Genomic DNA, 18,849 nt, shown 5'->3' with positions numbered 1-18,849 from the left:
TTCGGCGTGATTGGCCGGGTTCACCGCTAGGCTCCTCCCTCCAGGGGCTGGGTCTAGTACTCAAACCCGAACACCCTCACTGGTTCCGGCAACTGGAAACTCCGCCCCTGAGCCCCGACTAACTCCAAGATTGGCCAAGGTCTTAACAAACCCCGGCCCCAGGTTGGCCTTGTCCTCCGGTGCCAGCTCAGGCTCTGGCAACAGGATTGGTCATTCTCTCGAGGCAGGCCCCGCCCTCCTCAGAATCTAACGCTCCGAGTTGGTCGGGCCCGACAAGTCTGACCACGCCCCTGGAGCCCGTTACGCTTCTCTCATTGGCCTTTCACGCCTCTTAGGCAATTGTACAGCTCCTGATTGGTCCAGTCCCCTTCAGGTTATGTTTGGGATTCTGGACGCACACCCGGTGGATGGTCATTCTTCATCCCGCCCAGGGGTTGGACTACAAACCGGGCACAGACCCCGTCCTGCTAAGAATCCAAGCACTGGGACTGGACACCTTCTCGTTAAGCCCCTGAGGCTGAGTCATTGGAAGGACTGACGCCGATGCTGAAGGTCCAATATTTGGCTACCTGATGCGAAAAACCGACTCATTGGAAAGATCCTGATGCTGGGAAAAATAGAGGGCAGGAGAAGAACGGGGCGACAGAGAATGAGATAGTTAGATATCACCAACTCAAAGGACATGAATTTGAACAAACTCCGGGAGATAGTGGAGGACAGGGTAGCCTGGTGTGGTTCAGTCCATGGGGTGGCAAAAAGTCGGACACAAGTCAGCTACTGAACAGTAGTTCTGTGCCTGACTACGCCCCAAAATAGTAGCACGCCATTAACTCAGGCTTAAGACTGGCCATTGGGCGTGACCACGCCTCCCCACAGATACTGGCGCTGGGAGTGGTCACATCCCTCCGTGTTTCCGCCCCATAATGACGTCTCGCTCCAGTGGAGTTCGGCTCCGCGGTCTCCTCTCTGCATGTGGATAGGCTTAGCACCTTTGATAGTCCCGCTCCTAGTTAGGTCCTACCTCGCGGGAGCACACTATTCTTGTCCCAGGATCTTCTGACCTGAAATAACGACAACTGCCTTCACTGATCCTGGTCAGTCTCCCCCTTCAGAAATCGGCCAGTGATGCACGTGCTCTTCCTTTCCTCCCATCCCGACTGCAGGACTTGAGCGCAACCCGTGTTCACGTACGCAGCGTTCAATAAAGTTGCTCACTTGTTGCTGTCCCGCCAGCACGAGAGGCTGCGCGCGCCGCCCAGGAAGTCTCGCGAGAGTCAGCGGCGTCTGTCCTTGGCCGCAGGAGCCGCCGGGTGGTAAGGTGCAGGAGCAGGGCTGTGCCGTCATGGCTAAGACGCTTCTTCACCAGTACTGGGACATCCCCGAAGGCACTGAGTGCCACCGCAAGACCTACGCCACCACCAGTATCGGTGGTGCCGCTGGTGAGCGCCGGCCGGGTCCCCAGGGTATAGGGCGCAGGGAGGCCGTCAGATCACTGGGGACTGCCCGAGGGCGTCCTGGAGGGGCTGCGGACCTCGCGCGGTGGCAGTAGTCGTCGTCGGGGTATGTGGGGTGGCCTTGGGACGCTGGGGGGGCCTCTCGTACTAGATAGACTTTGTGGGGTTGTCGGACTAACGCAGAGGGCGCAGAGAGATCATAGGGTCCGAGAGGGTCCCGTGAGGGCTGAGAATCTCGCGGAGTGAGTAGGTGGTCTTCGTTGGAGTGTCTGAGCCGGCCATGGGGACCTGTAGTGTGAGATGGACGTCGCGGGGAGAGGCTGGGGAGCTAGCAAGGTTCCTGGGCCCTGGAAGGTTGTGGCACCTGTGACAAGCTGATCACTGGGGTAGTCAAAATCCCTGGGTGCTGGGTGTTTGTGGCGTCTGCTTGAATGGAGTCTGGAGGGGCTTGTTGGAGGGTGTTTGAGGGGTTGCAGGTGGAAAGCTTTGACAGAGGCATTATGTCTTGTGGTCATGGAGAGACTCGGATTTGGGGGCGGTCACTGATTTCCAGGAACCCTGCAAGGGGACCTGTGGGTCTTCGAGGGCGTTGCTGTGTGCCTGTGACACTCATTTTGCCACCCGGATTGCCTCACCAGCCAACTCCACTCAACACTCAGGACCTAACTACACGTGCGCTCCTTGGTCCTCCCACACCTCCTCCTCCCTTCTTCCATCCCTGCCTCCCCTCAGCACTCTACAGTGAGAATTCACACTTGAGTTCTCTGGGATGGTAAGCCCCATTGAGGGCAGGGGGCCGGGCTCTAACCCAGCCCAGCACACTGTGGGCATACAGTAACTGGATGACGGAATGAGCGGGGGAAGGAAAGCAAGGTAGTAACCAGGAATGAATGAATGGCTTTACGAATGAATGAATGAAGGTACGCAGTAACAGTGAGTGAATGAATGTGAGATGAATGAATGAATGTGAGATGAATGAATGAACGTGCATTCATTCATTCGTATGACATGTCCGGAAGTCGCTTCAGAAGACATGGGGAGCCAGGAGCTGGCAGAGGGGCTGAGGAGGGGTCTTTTGAGGGGGTGACAGGAGCCTGTGGAAGGGGCCAAGTCAGTGGAGACCCTCGAGTGTTGAGGGGGTGGGTGATGGTGGCTGTAGCGTCGAAGGAGTTAAGGGGGCTGGGGGGAGCTGGCTGGCATGTCATCTACTAAATGATTGTTGTGGGGGGGACAGACAGTCCTTGACCTTGGGATAATCCAGTGGCTTCCAGGTCATCCCTTCCCAGTTAAAGGACTTCTGAGGGCTCGTAGATTGCTGGGGTGCCTCCTGTGCCTGGCGTGGCCTGGCAACTGGGTGTCCCTCAGCCAGGGTCACAGGCATGTGGTATGTATGTTAGTCATTTAATCATGTCTGACTCTTTGTGACCCCATGGACTGTAGCCCGCCAGGCTCCTCTGTCCATGGGATTCTCCAGGCAAGAATACTGGAGTGGATTGCCATTTCCTTCTCCAGGGGATCTTCCTGACCCAAGGATTGAACCCAGATCTGCATTGCAGGCAGATTCTTTACTATCTGAACTGTAAGGAAAGCAGGCATGTGGGGGTAGGATCAATAAGGTTCTCCCCCAGGACTCACTGCGGTTTGGGGACTGTCACTGAACCTTGTCTGTGGTTCCTTCTCAGAGGGTTGTCTACAGATCATTCATCCCCAGGTCCCAGACAGGATGGGGAGCTGCTCTGATTAAGTCTGTTTATAAGCTCGGATTGGGGTGGGGGCCTCATATGAGAGAATAACTGAGGAAAGGGGCTTGCTGGGACAGTGCAGGCAGGGGGAGCCCCAGACTCTGGCCCACTCCCTCCTTCCCAGCCTTCAGCCTCTCTGAGGATTGCGGGGACACTAGGGTTCAGCGTGGGATGGGGAAGCATTGGACCTGGGCAGCCCCCAAGTGGGCACCTGGTGTACGGCGCAGCTCCTCTCCCCTTATCGCTGGGCCTCAGCTTCCCTGTGTGGGAAGTGGGTCAGCTGTCTTGACCCTCCTCGGAGTTGCTCCCAAGGTTACCGCCCCTGTCCGCTGTGACAAATCCCCCACAGCTCTTGTGAGCTGAACCTCAGCAGGGCCGGAGGGCTGCTGCTCAGCTGGGAAGGTCATGGTGGGGGAGTGCAGCACGCCAGCTGCTGGGTCTGCAGAAGCTGGGGGCTTGGAGACTGGGCGGCGCCCACGTCCCTGGGGCATCAGTGAAGGTGGTTGGCCTTCAGATCCTCCGGTCTTCCAGGCTGCTCTGCCGGGTGGGTGGCATCAAGGGAGTCTCTCTGACTGTCCGAGGGCCCCACTCCTCCCTCCCCACCCCACAAAGCAATAAGAGGGGACTGAGCCCATCAGGCCCTGAGGAGGGAGAGGGCGTTGGGTGCCCTGTCACCTGGCAGGAGGTGGTTCTGTTTTGTCTGGGATGGGCTGGCCCCAGGAGGTCTGTGCTGGCAGTCGGGCCCCGCTGTGAGTCTGTCTGGAGAGGAGGGGTGCAGGGTCAGCTGGAGGGTGGGGAGCCCTGTATTGGGCTGTTCTGGTGACAGGGAGCCAGCCAGGTGGGCGTAGGTCTGTGCATCCACCAAAGAGGGTCTGGGTGAGGAGGCTGACACATGGCGTGGTGTTCATTGGTTCAGCATGCCCCAGGGTAAGACCTTGGGCCTGGCTGCCTACCAGGGCCCCTCACATGTAAAAACCAACATCAGGGGCAGGTCATCTGGGGCAACAGTGGAGATGGAAGAGCTTACCAGAGAGAGTGGTGAGGCTGAGCCAGCCAGGGTGAGGGTTAGGTCTGGGAGTGGTGAGAAGGGGCGTCAGGAGCCCTGGGCCCTGCAGCGGGGACAGAGTTTTGCTGGAAGTAGGGAGCAGGGCTGGGGTGCTGATCCAGCCACCAAGGCCCTGGCCCATCCTCAACGGGGGCTGTGTTCTGGGCTGGTGCCCTGTGGGGCGGGCTGGATGAGGGGGGTGAGAGCCCAGGCCTTAGAGCAGGAGAGCTAGGTTAGATCCCAGCTCATTGACTGTGGGACCCCAGGTGAGCCCTGTAACAGCCGCTTCCTGGCCCACCCTGGCCCAAACCACCTTGGTGGTTGCCATGGGAATGCAAGGAGCAGGCGCTGTGGACTGGGGAGGGGCCTGCCCCCTCCAGGGCCCAGGGCTGACTTGCCTGGCCACCTTTCTGTCCCTCTCTGTCTGCAGGCCTCGTTGTCTCTGCCTACAGCGTTACCCTCAAAACCCCGACCTCCTTCCTGGAGGGAGTGGCGAGGACGGGACGGTACACATTCACTGCAGGTGAGCAAGCCTGCATGACATCTGGGCTTCTCCTCAGGGGCCCTTCCAGCACTGGTCTGGACCCCTGACTCAGACTGGGGCCCATCCTGCCCCACCTGCCCCTACAGCCGCCATCGGAGCCATATTTGGCCTCACCTCCTGCATTAGCGCCCAGGTCCGTGAGAAGCCTGATGACCCTCTCAACTACCTCATCGGAGGCTGTGCTGGAGGCTTGACCCTGGGAGCACGCAGTGAGTGAGCCCTGCGCCCCTGACCTCTGCCAACCCTCCTCCCTCTGCCCATCAGGGGTGGGTGTGCAGAATGTACATCTGGCGGGGGAGAGGGCAGCGACCGCAAGAGCTCCCGCGCCTCTGAGTCTCAGCTGCCAGCTACTTTAGCACCGCTCAGGCACCTACTGCACGTCCACCTCGCCACACCCTCCTGCTCCCCATGGCTCTGCGTGGCCTGCATGGACTGCTGTGTCCCCACCCTGCCCTCACTGCCTTGCTCTCTCTGCTGCAGCTCCACAGTCTCCTCGCGGTTCCTCCAGCACCCTGAGGCCTTTGCATGGCTGTGCTCTCTGCCAGAACACCCTTCCCCCCAGAAGTCAGCACAGCTGCCCCTCACTGTCCCAACCCGCTACGTACATCTGGGCCCCCGCCTGCCCTTGCTTATGTCTCTCTTCCTCTGCCGTGTCTTGTCAGAGAACACAGGGTCACTGCCCGTCGCGGGGAGCAGTCAGGGCTGGCTTGGAGCTGCTGGCACCAGGGCCCCACAGGGAAGCGGCTGTCACCATCCCCACCTTCCAAACGGGGGGACTGAGACCCCAAGGAGATGAGGTGGCCCAAGGTCACCCACATGGAGAAGAGGATGTCTCCCCTGTGGGAGGCCGGGCCCCAGGCCAGCCTGGTACAGCAGAGCCGCCTGGAATAGGAAGCAGACACCACTCTTCCCGCCTCCCATAGCCTGGCGGGTGGGGGCAGCTGGCCAGGGGAGAAATGGAGGCCACACGCAGATAAACGCCCCAGCCCGCTGGCTGGAGTGTTCTGTGGAAGGTTCCAGCCAGGCAGAGAGGGAGGGTGCCACGTCCTCCTGGCCTTTGCTGGGAGACCTTGGCTGAGGTCCAGCTTTGACCCGTGCCCCTGAGCCTGCAACGGGGTGTGTGAACCTGGCGCTCAGCAGGCAGAACCCCCTTCCCAGGGCACCTCTCAGGCCTCAGGCATCTTGCGTTCTCCGCTTCACGGACCACAGGGTAGACTCAGCCAGGACTGAGAGCTGCCAGCGGTCTTCGGTCCCCTCACGCCCCCGCGCCTGGAAGCCTGGACTCCGCCTCCCACCTCAGTCTCCACACACCCACCTTCAAAGGCAGAGGCCCCAGGACTCCATCCCTAAGGAGCATGTGGTCCAGCCTTGGCCACCTGAGCTTGGAGGGAGGGCCGTCCTCAGGCGGTGCTCAGGGTGGGCAGGCGAGCCTCACTCTCCGCGTGCCATCTGATGCCAGTCTTTCCGCCCCTGCAGCCCGCAGCTATGGGATCGGAGCCGCCGCCTGTGCGTACATGGGCTTGACGGCCGCGCTGGTCAAGATGGGCCAGCTGGAGGGCTGGAAGGTGTTTGCAGAACCCAAGGTGTGAGCCCCGTTGCCACCTCCCGGGACCTCGGGCAGGTTGAAACTCATCTAAAAATAATAAATCCTGTGTATATTTGTGTGCATCTCTCCTCCTCTGTCATTCTCCAGGCTGAAGCCCTGTCCAGGTGACAGAGGCTGGGTGACAGGCCAGGGCGGCTCAGGGCGGACGTGGGAGGGAGTGAGGAAGCAGCAGGAGATAAGGCGTCTGGGTCTGTGCCCGAAGGGGCAGGCACGGCGCCAGCTGGGCCCCAGTGTGGGAGCAGGTGTCAGGCAGAGGTCACCGGGCCTCAGCCAGTTCTCTGCGAATGGCCTTGGGGACTGACAGTGGCGGGGGGGATTGGGGGGTACTGGGCCCTGCAGCCCACAGCCCTTCCTGTGGCCCCCCTGCAGCTCGCAGGCCAGCCCCTCTCTGGGCCTTCCCCCAAAGCCAACAGCATGTGGAAAACACGCCCAGGCCCCACGCACGGCCCATTTCCAAATTCCTGGGCACTGGAGCGGAGAGCCCCAGACGGCCTGGCCCCCAAGCCCCATCCCCATCAGGTGGGACAGGTGGGTGACAGGCCACCGGGAGCCTCCAGGGCAGGGGCCCTCGTCTGCAGTGGGAGAAGAGGGACTCGGGGCCTTGCACACACGGCTGCCTGTCAGGCCCAGTGATGCAGGCGGCCCCGGAATGCTGGCGCAGCCCTGGGCTTTCTGCACAACCAGCTCAGTTCTTCCTGGCAGCCAGAGAGGAAGGCCCTGCGTGTCCCAACACGCCTCAGTGGGCCATAAATTAGGGCTCTCCAGGGCCCACCCTGCGGGGCGGGATTGGGTCCTGGCGGGGGTCTGGGCGCTGCAGGAACACCCCAGGGGGTCCAGGGATGGCAGGAGTGGCCCTCCCTAATGTCTGCCCTAAACTTCCTTCCCCTTCCTTCTCTCCCGGAGCCTGATACGGTTGAAAGACAAACTTGGAGCCTTGCATTTATGCTGTGTCCAGCCCAGGTAATAATTCACCCGAGTGTGAAGCAGAGCACGGAGCCCCAGCCCTGTGGCTGTCAGCTGGGCTGCCCTTGCTGCCACTATTTCCTTACACCCGCAGCCCACACCCCCTTACAGCCATTTGGGTCCCTCCCGGCCCTGCCCCCTCGGCCTCCCCACCTGCCACGCCGAGACCCTCTGCACGGACATGGCCCCACCTAGCACACCACCCCAGAGTGGGCACCAGTGTCCATGTGCAGCCTGGGACCAGGTGCCAGCTTGGGGTCACATCCAGGTCTGGGTATCCAGGTCTCTGAGAGAGGATGGAGATGCCCCCCTCACCCCTGCTGTGGGACCAGCCAGCCTCAGGACTCCCAGACCTGCATTCGAGACCCAGCACTTGGTTCTTTCCTGCTCTGTCCTCAGTTTCCCCACCTGGCAAATGGACGTGAGTGCAAGCCTCCTTCATCTCTTCCCTGAAGAGGGGAAGTGACTCCACCCATGGGAACGCCACTTCCATGCCCGCTGAGTAGGGGTCAGGTCCCTGACTCTGGCACCAGCCTGGCCTGTCCCTGTGGTGGCCGGCAGGGGGCAGAGCCTGCCATGCTCAGTCCAGTCCCCCCAGGTCCCTGGCCCTGCAGCCCTGCCTCCCTGCCCCTCTTCCCACACCTTCCCACCTGTCCTGCCTGTAGCATCGGGGGAGCAGGGTGGACAGATTCTCAGAATCAGTAGTGTCTGTGATGGTGTCGAGGCTGCCAAGAGCTCTGGTTCAAGGCCCCACAGTTGGTCACTTCCTGGCCCCCGCACTGCAGTAGCTTCCAGAACTAGATCCTCCTAGGCGCCCCACCTCACCCCCACACAGCCTTCTTCAGTCTGGCTCTCCTGAAACCCAAACCCTGTGCCAGGTCCAAGGGCCCACAGAAGGGAGGAAAAAGTCATTCAGGGCCAGCCAGCCCCAGCCTGCCTCCTAGCCTCGGTTTCCCCTGTGTGGGTGGGGATGAGGGTTGGAGCAGGCCTGCCAGGCCCCTCAGCATGGGGCAGGAGGGAGCAACTGCTCACTGGACCCCAGGGAGCCCCAGACACAGGCCCCATCGCCCATAAACATCTACCAGGCTGGGAAGTGCCCTGTGGGGATGGCCCCCAACCAGAGCACCCCATGCTCCCACTGTTCTACCTGGAACACCACATACTGCCCAGCAGCAACCCCGTGTGGGGCGCTGGAGGGCCTTTCTGGAGTCACCTAGACCAAGCCATCCCCAGCCCCCGGTGGTCTGGACTGGAGCAGAGGGGGAACTCAGAGGAGGAGCAGGGGCCTCATTGGAGGGGACTAGGAAGGCTTCCTGGAGGAGGCGAAGGGAGGACCTGGGGATGAGGGGCTTTCCAGATGTGGACCGAGGGGAAGGGTGTCCCAGGCAGAGGACCAAGGAAGATCCAAGGACTGAGGACCCCCGGGGACAAGGCTGCAAGGACCGCCCCAGCCCTCCAGCCCAGACCAAGTCTGAACTGTTTGCAGGCCAAGAAAATGTGGGCAATCCAAAACAAACGGAGGAAAATCTTCAGTGCTTCCCACCACCGGCAGGGCACAGTTGTGGATGGCATTGTTACTGTCAGCTCAATTTGTCGGTTTGTTGAATCCTCGAAACCCATGCCCTTCCCCCACCCCGGAGTGAGCTCTTCACTTTAATCTTGTTTGCAGACGAGGAAACTGAGGCCCTCAAGCTGATGTCCCAGGACCCAGCTCACAGTGGGCACTTAGTTCTCTTTTTTTGGGGGGGCCACACTGAGCAGCAGGGGAGGATCTTAGTTCCCCAACCAGGGATCAAACCTGCACCCCCTGTATTGGAAGCTTGGAGTCCTAAGCACCAGACCACCAGGGAAGTCCCCAGTGTTAGTTCTTTTATTATTATTAGCTGTCGTTGGCAAAGAGCATTATAGACTGCCTCTGAAAGACTTCCCACGTGGTCGCCATGGTGACAACAAAAGCAACCCAAAGGGAGGAGGGATGTGTGCTCCGGGCCAAGAGATCTTAAAAGCAAAATTACAACCCCAAAATTCCTGTGAAAAGTTGTGTTGGACATGAGCTAGGGGGACACATAAGGCTTTTGAGGAGGCCCCACGGGCCAGTCGTCCCCCCACTGGACCTGGAAGCCGGCCTGCTGCTTTCTCACCCCCTTTCACACCCTTCTGCCTTCAGAATCCATCCAGGACCTACCCACACCTCACTCCCTGAAGCCCAGGGCTGCCCCCATCAGCACCACCTGGACCCGGGTATTCACCCCCGTCCTGGTCCCCGGCTCTGCCCTCGCCCCCCAAGTCTGTCTTCCCCGCAGCAGCAGCCCTGTCTGCACTCAAGTCAAGCCCCGCCCTGCTCTGGGTCGGGCCCCGCCCCACTCTGCCCACAGCACTCCAGGGCTCCCACCTCCCTGGGAGTAAAACTCCCACCTCCCTTGCCTTCTGCTGCTCCCTCTCTCCCCCTCACTCGCTCTGCTCCAGCCACACAGTCCTGCCCCAGGGCCTCTGCACAGTCTATGCCCTCTGCCCAGACCTCTCTCCCCTGACCTGACCCTCCCCTACAGCTCCCCAGTTACCACCTTCAGTTCCACATTCAAATGTCACCTCCTCATGGAAGCCTTCCTGACACGCGTCTGAACCTGCGCCCTGCCCAGCAACCCACGTGCCCTTTGCCCTCTTCTATTTTTGTCCATCGCATTTACCAGCTTCTAAATCCCCTGTCATCACTGTATGTGTTGTTTAGTGTAACATGGGGCTTATCCCAGTTATTATACCCGCAGGTCAGCACCCAGCATAGGAACACAGCAGACCTCTGTAAATAAATGGCCCAGCCCTGCTCTGAGTAGGGACCCACTCAGTTCACCCCCATAGCTGATGGTGGCGGCAGGGTGTGGGGAGGAGGCAGGGTCAGGTAGGAACCATCCGTGAATGAGGGTCTCAAAGTCAAGACTTAGAAGCGTTGGACTTCCCTGGTGGTCCAGTGGTTTGGACTCCCCCTTCCAAGGCAGGAGGTGCGGGTTCAATCCCTGGTCAGGGAAGTAAGATCCCACGTGCCTTACAGTCAATAACCCAGAACACAAAACAACAGAAGCAATATTGTAAAAAAAAAAAAAAAAAAAGTCAGTAAAGACTTTTAAAATGGTCCACCTCAAAAATTTTAAAAAAATTCTTTAAAAAAATAAGACTTACACGTCTTTACTGAGTTCCCACATGTGTCAGGCAGAGTCTTGGGCCTGGGGTCCCATCAGGTATAAGACCCACGAGGCTCCTACCTTCCTAGAACTCAAAATCTGGAGGAAGAAATAGTAAAATGGTAAAATATATATATACGTATATATATAGTAAAACAGTAAAATGAGAAAACATGTAAATGAACAAGAATGATTTACAAAGATAAAAAGCAGAGACATTACTTTGCCAACAAAGGTCCGTCTAGTCAAGGCTATGGTTTTTCCCATGGTCATGTATGGATGTGAGAGTTGGACTGTGAAGAAAGCTGATCGCCGAAGAATTGATGCTTTTGAACTGTGGTGCTGGAGAAGACACTTGAGAGTCCCTTGGACTGCAAGGAGATCCAACCAGTCCATTCTAAAGGAGATCAATCCTGGGTGTTCATTGGAAGGACTGATGCTAAAGCTGAAACTCCAATACTTTGGCCACCTCATGCGAAGAGTTGACTCACTGGAAAAGACTCTGATGCTGGGAAGGATTGGGGGCGGGAGGAGAAGGGGACGACAGAGAATGAGATGGCTGGATGGCATCACCGACTCGATGGACATGAGTTTGAGTGAACTCTGGGAGTTGGTGATGGACAGGGAGGCCTGGAGTGCTGTGATTCATGGGGTCGCAAAGAGTCGGACACGACTGAGTGACTGAACTGAACTGAACTGATGCTGGAGAGAGAGAACTAAAGTGACACAGGATAAAACAGGGCCGTGAGCCAGTGGGCGCGGTGGGGGTAGTCAGGGAGGGACAGGGATGGGAGAAACCACCTGGGGTGATGGAAGGGAGGACATTCCAGCCAGAGGGGACAGAGGGTGTGAAGGCTGTGGGGTTGGAAGAAGCAGGGAGCAACCTCCCATCCCAGCTGGGAAGCCATGTGGCAGGTCAGGGCAGACTGTGACCAGAGCCGGGCGTGGTCCCGGGTGGACCCAGCACGTCAAAGCAGATGCCTTGGAACCCATCCTGCACCCACCATAGCAGGCACTTCTGGGCCCAACTCCTCTGAGCCCCCCAAAAAGGGCACCTACCACCGTGCCCACAGGGTCACCACACCGAGGAGAGGGAAGAGTGAGCAAGGAGGAGACTGAAGGGTGGGGGATCTTGGGAAAGGGGGACCCAAGGATCCCTGTCTGGGTTCTGTTGGGGGTGTGGCTAAGTCGGTAAAGAATCTGCCTACAGTTCAGGAGACCTGGGTTCCATCTCTGGGTTGGGAAGATCCCCTGGAGGAGGACATGGCAACCCACTCCACTATTCTTGCCTGGAGAATCCCATGGACAGAGGAGCCTAGTGGGCTACATACAGTCCATAGAGTCACAAAGAGTCGGACACGACTGAAGTGACTTAGTACACGTGCCAGGGGGCGTGGGGCCCCGGCCCACCATCGTCCCCGACCAACCACAATCCCAGCCCCTGACCCTGAAGCTGGGTTAGTCATCACTTCAGGGGTCTGGAAGTGGAGGGCAGAGTTTTGAACACCCATCACCTTGTCTGGCTCGATATCCAGGGCTCAGAACCCAGGGGAGTCCTCAGTGCCTGGGATACTGGCCAATTCTAGCACCCCCGGCCAGAGAGTACACACCAACCCCCTCACCAGGGGTCTCCAGTAGCCCCCGTCCAGTCACCCGTCCTTCCTCTGCTCTGGCCCTCCTTGGGTTTGGCACATAGAGAGGTCCTGCTGGACCGCCAGTCCCACATTGGCACTCAGGGCTCCCCACTTGAAGCAAGCCAAGCTTCCAAGGGTCTTCCCGGAGCCTCGAGGGCCTCTGTCAGCCCTGGCCCCAGGCCAGCCCACGTCTCACCCCTGGAGGCCCCAGGACTCTGAACACTCCTTGACCCCGAACAGGAAAGGTGTGAGCCCCCACAGGGGCCAGGCACCGGGGGACACCAGAGGCTTTCAGCCCGAAAGTAGGGTCTGCAACAAACTTGTGTGGCCTAACATTTCTCCTCACAACACCCATTCAAACATTTTTATTTTGCACCCCCTTTTTTTCACAGCAGTCTTTTAAAAATATATTTTACAGTTTATTTTTTTTTCCATAGGTAAAACAGACTCAGGCCACATATGTAAACTATACTAAGGGGTGTTCAGGAGAGACACCAGCCCCCCAGTCTCCCCAGAGGCTGCAAGCCAGTTCCTTGTTTCTCCTCCCAGCACTGTTCCTCGCCCAAACAAGTGCATCTGTGTATTTTTCCTTTCCCCTCATAGAAACAGCATCATACCATCAAGCCCTGCTGTTTTGCAGCCCTTCTGATTCCCTTATAACAATATGTCCCAGATTTCTTCCCATAAAGAACCTTCTCTGGCCTTTTAACAGCTGCCTAATATTTCCTCCTGGGGCTGGATTGCCGTCCCCATGAAAGCATATGTCCTGGTTCCCAGCATTTTGCCGGTTTAGACAGTGAATCCATAAAATCCTGTAGCGGGGCTTCCCTGGTGGGTCAGTGGTAAAGGATCCACTGCCAGTGCAGGAGACACCAGTTTGACCCCCTGGTCTGCAAAGATCCCACATGCCACAGGGCAACATGGCCCAGGTGCCACAACAATTGAGCTTGTGCTCGAGAGCCCAGGAGCTGCAGCTACTGACGCCCATGTGCCCTAGAGCCTGTGCTCCACAACAGGAGAGGCCGCAGGGACCACATCTAGAGAGTAGCCCCCAGTCGCTGCAACTAGAGAAACGCCCTCACAGCAACAAAGGCCCAGCACAGCCAAAAATAAATAATAAATAAAATTGTATTTAAAAAAAGAAGCAAGGGTAAATTAAGGGAAAAAACTATAACAATGTCACTGTGCTTGTCGGTCAATATACTCGCACCCTTCCTAAAAAATTTCTTCCTTTTTGGCGACACCCCATGGTGTGCAGAACTTCCCCAACCGAGGATCGAACCTGCATCCCCTGAAGTGGAACCTCAGAGTCTTAACCACTGGACTGCCAGGGAAGCCCCTGAAGTTGTTTTCCATTGATAAACTTGCCTGGTGGTCCAGTGGTCCTAAGACTCTGTGCTCCCAGTGTACGGAGTCCAGGCCCCAGCCCTGGTCAGGGAACTGGCTCTCACATGCTGCAACTGAAGACCCCACATGCCGACACTGAGACCCAGCACAGCCAAATAAAATAAATAAATATTTTAAAATAAATAAATAAACTTGCTATTTTTAGAGCCGTTTTAGACTTATAGGAAAGTTGAGCAGAAAGTGCAGAGTTCTCACACAGCACCTTCCTCCCCCAGTGCACACGCACAATTCCTCCCTCCACTGCCTGGCTTTTTAAAAAAATCTTTTGGCTGAGCCACACAGCATGTGGGATCTTAGTTCCCAGATCAGGGATGGAACATGAGCCCCTGCATTGAGAGGTCCGCGTCTTAACCACTGGACAGGGGAAGTCCCTCCCCTGTTATCAACATCTTGTATTAGTGCATTTTATTTGTTACATTTGAGGAGCTAACACTGATACATTATTGCAAACTTAAGTCCATAATCATCATCAGGGTTCCCTCTTCTTCCCCCCACCCCCCACCCCCCGCTGTTCTAAAGATAGGATTTTTTTTTCTTTTTTTATTGACTGTTGTGTTAATTTCACATGTACAGCAAAGGGACAGTTCAGTTCAGTTGCTCAGTCATGTCCGGCTCTTTTTGACCCCAGGGACTGCAGCACGCCAGGCTTCCTTGTCCATCATCAACTCACAGAGCTTGCTCAAACTCATGTCCATTGAGTAGGTGATGTCCTCCAACCATCTCATCCTCTGTCGTCCCCTTCTCCTCCTGCTTTCAATGTTTCCCAGCATCAGGGTCTTTTCCAGTGAGTCAGTTCTTTGCCAAAGTATTGTAGCTTCAGCTTTAGCACCAGTCCTTCCAATGAATATTCAGGACTGATCTCCTTTAGGATTGACTGGTTGGATCTCCTTGCAGTCCAAGGGACTCTCAAGAGTCTTCTCCAACACCACAGTTCAAAAGCATCAATTCTTCATCGCTAGTTATATATACATGCATATATTTTTCATATCCTTTTCCCTTATAAGTTATTACAAGATACTGAGCATAGTTCCCTGTGCTATACAGTACGACACGTTGTTCATCTTTTTATATACAGTAGTATCTGTTAATCCCAAACTGCCAATTTATCCCTCCCTCATTCCCCTCGGTAACCGTAAGTTTGCTTTCTTGTCTATGAATCCACTTCTCTTTTGTAAAGAAGTACACGTATATGATTTTTTTAGATCCCAGGTACAAGTGGCATCATGATACTTGTCTTTCTCTGTCTGACTTACTTCACTTAGTATGAGAATCTCCAGATCCATCCATGTTGCTGCAAATGGTATGATTTCATTCTTTTTGTGGCTGAGTAGTATTCCACTGCATATGTATATCCTGTGTCGTCTTTATCCATCATCTTGCAACGGACATTAAGGTTGCTTCTGTGTTTTGGCTACTGTAAATAGCACAGAAGTGCACATTGGAGGAGGGTTCACCGCTGGTGTTGTGCATTCTATGGGTTTGGATGGATGTAAAATGATAAGCATTCACCATTGTTTTGGGTTGGCCAAAAAGTTTGTTTGGGTTTTTCTATCACATCTTACAGAAAAACCTGAGCAAATTTTTGGCCAACCCAACAGTACCATGCAGAGTGGTTTCACAGCCCTGAAAATCCTCTGTGCTCCGGCTGTTCAGCCTTTCATTGGGGCTCCACCATTGGCTCACTTCAGTTGTGTCTGACTCTTTGCGACCCTATAGACCATGGCCCACTGGGCTTCTCCGTCCTTGAGATTCTCTAGGCAAGAATACTGGAGTGGGTTGCCATGCCCTCCTCCAGGGGATCGTCCCAACCTGGGAACTGAACCTGTATCTCTTATGTCTCCAGCATCGGCAGGTGGGTTCTTTATCACTAGCGCCATCTGGGAAGGCCTCCCATTTCCATACCTTTGCCTTTTTCCGAACGTCCTATAGTTGGGATCACAGTCTGTATTTCAGATCAGCTACTTTCACTTAGTCACATGCATTTAAGCCTCCTCCACGTCTCATCATGGCCCGGTAGCTCATTTTTTTTTTTAGCACCAAATCACATTCCATTGTTTGAATGTTCCACACTTTTGTTTCTGTTTACCTGCTGAAGGATCTCTGAGTTGCTTCCAAGTGTTGGCAATTATGAAAAAGCTTCCATAAGCATTCACGTGCAGGTTTGCGTGTGGACATCAGTTTCCGTGTGGATATCAGTTTCCAATTCCTTGAGGCGAATTCCGCGGAGTGTGAATGCTGGGCCCTGGTCAGAGTATGTTTCATTTTGCGAGAACAAGCTGCCTCCCAGAGTGGCTGGCCCGTTTTGCATCCCCAGCAGCAATGAACCTGAGTTCTGTTGCTCCACACCCTCACGAGCCTTTGATGTTGCCTGTGTTCTGGATCTGGGGCATTTCAGTGGGTATGTAGTTGTACCTCGTTGTGGTTTCAATTTGCCTAAATATGAGATAAAGCTTTGTTGAGTCTCCTGTTGGGAGCCAAGTATGGTTCCTTACGTCTCTTGTATGATTCAGGCTAGGACGGAGGTGCTAGTACCCCATTTTGCAAATGGGGAAACCAAGGCTCAGAGAAGGATAACTGTTTGCCGAAAGTCACACAGCAGATGGGGTAGAGCCAAGGCCTTGTGACAGACCCCAGAGCATTTCCACCTGCAGTGTCCCAGGCCTGTGTTGGGCACTAAGGGACGCAGTGATGAACAAGACAGACCCAGTTTACCCTCCCAGGTCCAGTGAGGGAGACAGTCAAGCGAGCAATTACAGCCTGGGCTAACCAGGTCTGTAATGTGGCTGCCCCATGCACAGGGTCGGGGGGCAGGCACCTGACCTGGCCTGGGTTGTCCAGGGATAATAGGGTGCCGAAGCATGTGTAGGAGCTTTCCAGAAGGGGAGAGAGCGAACCAGCCCAGATGAACAGCATGGAAGATGGCTCAGAGGCACGCAGGAAAGTGGTGTGACCGAGAGAAAGTGGGCGTGGTCAAGAGCACTGGCTGTGGCAGGAACAAGATCCTGGTTCCAGTCCCCACAGCCCTTTCTTTGGGCCTCAGTGGCCACTCGGTGGCCTCGCTTTGGCTGTAAGGATTCAGTGACCTTTGCAGGCACCACACTGGGCGCAGCAGGCACTCGGGAGCCAGAGGGCAGGAGGAAACCCAGAGGGCAAGAGCAGGCCCCCGCCCCGCCGCCCCCAGCTCCTGGATCTGGGACTTGGGGGTGCAGGAGGATCTGCCCGGGGGTTGGTGGAATAACATAAAAGCATCCAGAATTGCACCTTCTGGTCTCCAGTCTCAACTAAAAGGAAAAGACCGGTTGCTGTGGGAGTCGGCTTCCCGCCCCTACCCCAAATTGTACACTTCCTGCCCCAGACCAGCCCCCATTCACCCTCTAGCGCTATAGGAGCATCAGGTCCAGGTGTTCCCTGCCCACTCTCTGCATTAAAAATGAATGATGAATAATGGGCCCAGCAGGCGTGACCTGGAGGAGGGGGGTGGGGCAGACAGGCCTCTCTCCCCCTCCCCCACCTACCCCAACTCCATTCCCGGGGGGGGGGGGGGAACTGGACCAGAGTCGCCTCGCCCATCCAGCGCCTCCTGTAGCTTATCTACCCACTTCCTCGCTGCCTGCACTGGGTAGGGGGGGAACACCTCAAACTGTCAGATTAAGCAAATAAAAATACAGACTGCCAGTGAGGTTTGAACTTCCTTTAAGCAATGAGCCATGTACTGCATGGGACACGGTTCCGGTTTTCACCTGAAGTTCAGACTCAGCCCGACTCTCCAGCGGCCTGCCCCTAATCTTGCCTGGGTGGACAATGGGCCACGGTGGCCTCCCTGCATTTTGAGCAGATATTTGGATGCAGATCCATCCCTATAAGGTGGGTCTACCTCTCAGGCACTGGACCTGGGGCCTGGGATCGGGGCTCAGGTGTGGATGGGGGCAGCTGAGGCCTCATCTAGCTGCCAACTGCAGTGGACGTATTTGAATTTGGATGCTGAAACTATCCCTGGGGGAGAGGAAAGGATGGGCAGTCAGCCCACTGCCCCGACGTCTTCAATGAGTAGGGGCTCTGTTGTCTCCCACAGTCTTCAGCAAGGCCCCGATGGTGACTATGTTGACCCGAAAGCCAGCTTCAAATCCGAGCCCCATCCCTCGTAAGTGGGAAGAGCACCCAGGGTTCTGTCAGTACCACAGCTTCCTCACCTGTGAAATGGGGATGAATGACAACACTGCTAACAGTAGTACTGAGGGTTGGGTCATTGCGAGGATTAGATGCATTCATGGCTTGGAGGTGCTTGGCCTGGCACAAAGTTAGTGCTCACCGAAGCGATGGCCTGTCCCAGCCTCCCGGCCCAGGAGGGAGGGTTTGAGCGGGAATCAGAGGCTAATTTTAGCCCTGATGACACCTCCTGGCTGCCTGCCTTGTCCAAACATCCTCGGCCAAGCATGAGGTTCAAGGCGGCCCCCACCCCCCAACCTCTGACATCCAACGAGCCTGTTTATTCATTCCTGTCGGCCAGAGCATTCCTCGCCTGCCTGCCTGTGCCTGCCATCCGGCTCCATCCGAGTGGGTGTCACCTGCCCTGGATCAAGACCACCTCACCTGTAGGCCCCTTGGAGACAGCCTGTGGCCCGGGACAGTCGGAGGTGGGGGCAGGGAAAAGGGTGGGTTATAGTCACTTCTGCCCCAGACTCTGGCGTCCCCCGGAGTCTCCGTTTACAGTTCCCTGAGTAACACTCCAAGCTTCTGTCTGCATGGACTCTCAGACGCCTTAATTTATTCGGCACCTGTTTACTGAGTGCCAAGTCCTGCTGGAGCCCCAGACCCTGCCCCACAGAGCTCCCAGTCTTGGGGAAAAGCAATGACAAGCCAGGAAACAGGAGACTTTTCAACTGCACTTAATACTGTTCGTTCATTTGTTCATTCATTCATTCGAGGCGTGTTTATCAAGGCCGTCCCATGTGTCAGGCACCGTTCAGGCTGCTCGGAGCACAGCAGGGCTCAAAGCAGGCCAAGATCCCTCACAGAGATGACATTTTGATGGTGGAGAGAGGCATGAGACAGTTAATCATGCCAATAAGTCTAATACATGGTCCGGTGAAATGGTAGTCATTTGTACAGAGAATAAAGCAGGAAGTGATTTGAGAGGGAGATATCTGAGGGAACCAGAGGGCTGTCAGGGTGGAGGGAGTTCCAGGTAGCAGGAACAGCACATGCAAAGGTCCTGGGGCTCAACCACGAAGGCAATGCCACAGAACCTGTGTGCTCTGCCTTTGGGATTATAGGGGCC

At 56.2% G+C, this 18,849-nt stretch overlaps 1 protein-coding gene across 1 annotated transcript; it reads left to right on the top strand.

Moving 5' to 3' along the window:
• Positions 1-1,260: 1,260 nt before the first annotated feature.
• On the top strand, positions 1,261-6,453 carry NDUFA11 (NADH:ubiquinone oxidoreductase subunit A11). Its single transcript, XM_055431154.2, has 4 exons — positions 1,261-1,439; positions 4,672-4,764; positions 4,872-4,994; positions 6,262-6,453. The coding sequence occupies exons 1-4, from the start codon at positions 1,343-1,345 to the stop codon at positions 6,372-6,374; spliced, it is 426 nt and encodes a 141-aa protein (XP_055287129.1). The 5' UTR covers positions 1,261-1,342; the 3' UTR covers positions 6,375-6,453.
• Positions 6,454-18,849: the final 12,396 nt, after the last annotated feature.

Source organism: Moschus berezovskii, chromosome 8 (genome assembly GCF_049115385.1).
Source record: "Moschus berezovskii isolate FMDL1 chromosome 8, NW_MosBer_1.0, whole genome shotgun sequence".
NCBI classification, from domain to species: Eukaryota; Metazoa; Chordata; class Mammalia; order Artiodactyla; family Moschidae; genus Moschus; species Moschus berezovskii.
Note: the sequence above shows the minus strand (reverse complement) of the source record. Positions and strands in the feature narration are given on the sequence as shown.

What these genes read in the sequence shown, in the direction of transcription:
- NDUFA11 (XM_055431154.2), top strand. Translation starts at nt 1,343, where the DNA reads ATGGCTAAGACGCTTCTTCACCAGTACTGGGACATCCCCGAAGGCACT. An exon ending in CAGTATCGGTGGTGCCGCTG is followed by an intron (nt 1,440 to 4,671) that starts GTGAGCGCCGGC and finishes CTCTGTCTGCAG; the next exon opens with GCCTCGTTGTCTCTGCCTAC. An exon ending in ACGGTACACATTCACTGCAG is followed by an intron (nt 4,765 to 4,871) that starts GTGAGCAAGCCT and finishes CTGCCCCTACAG; the next exon opens with CCGCCATCGGAGCCATATTT.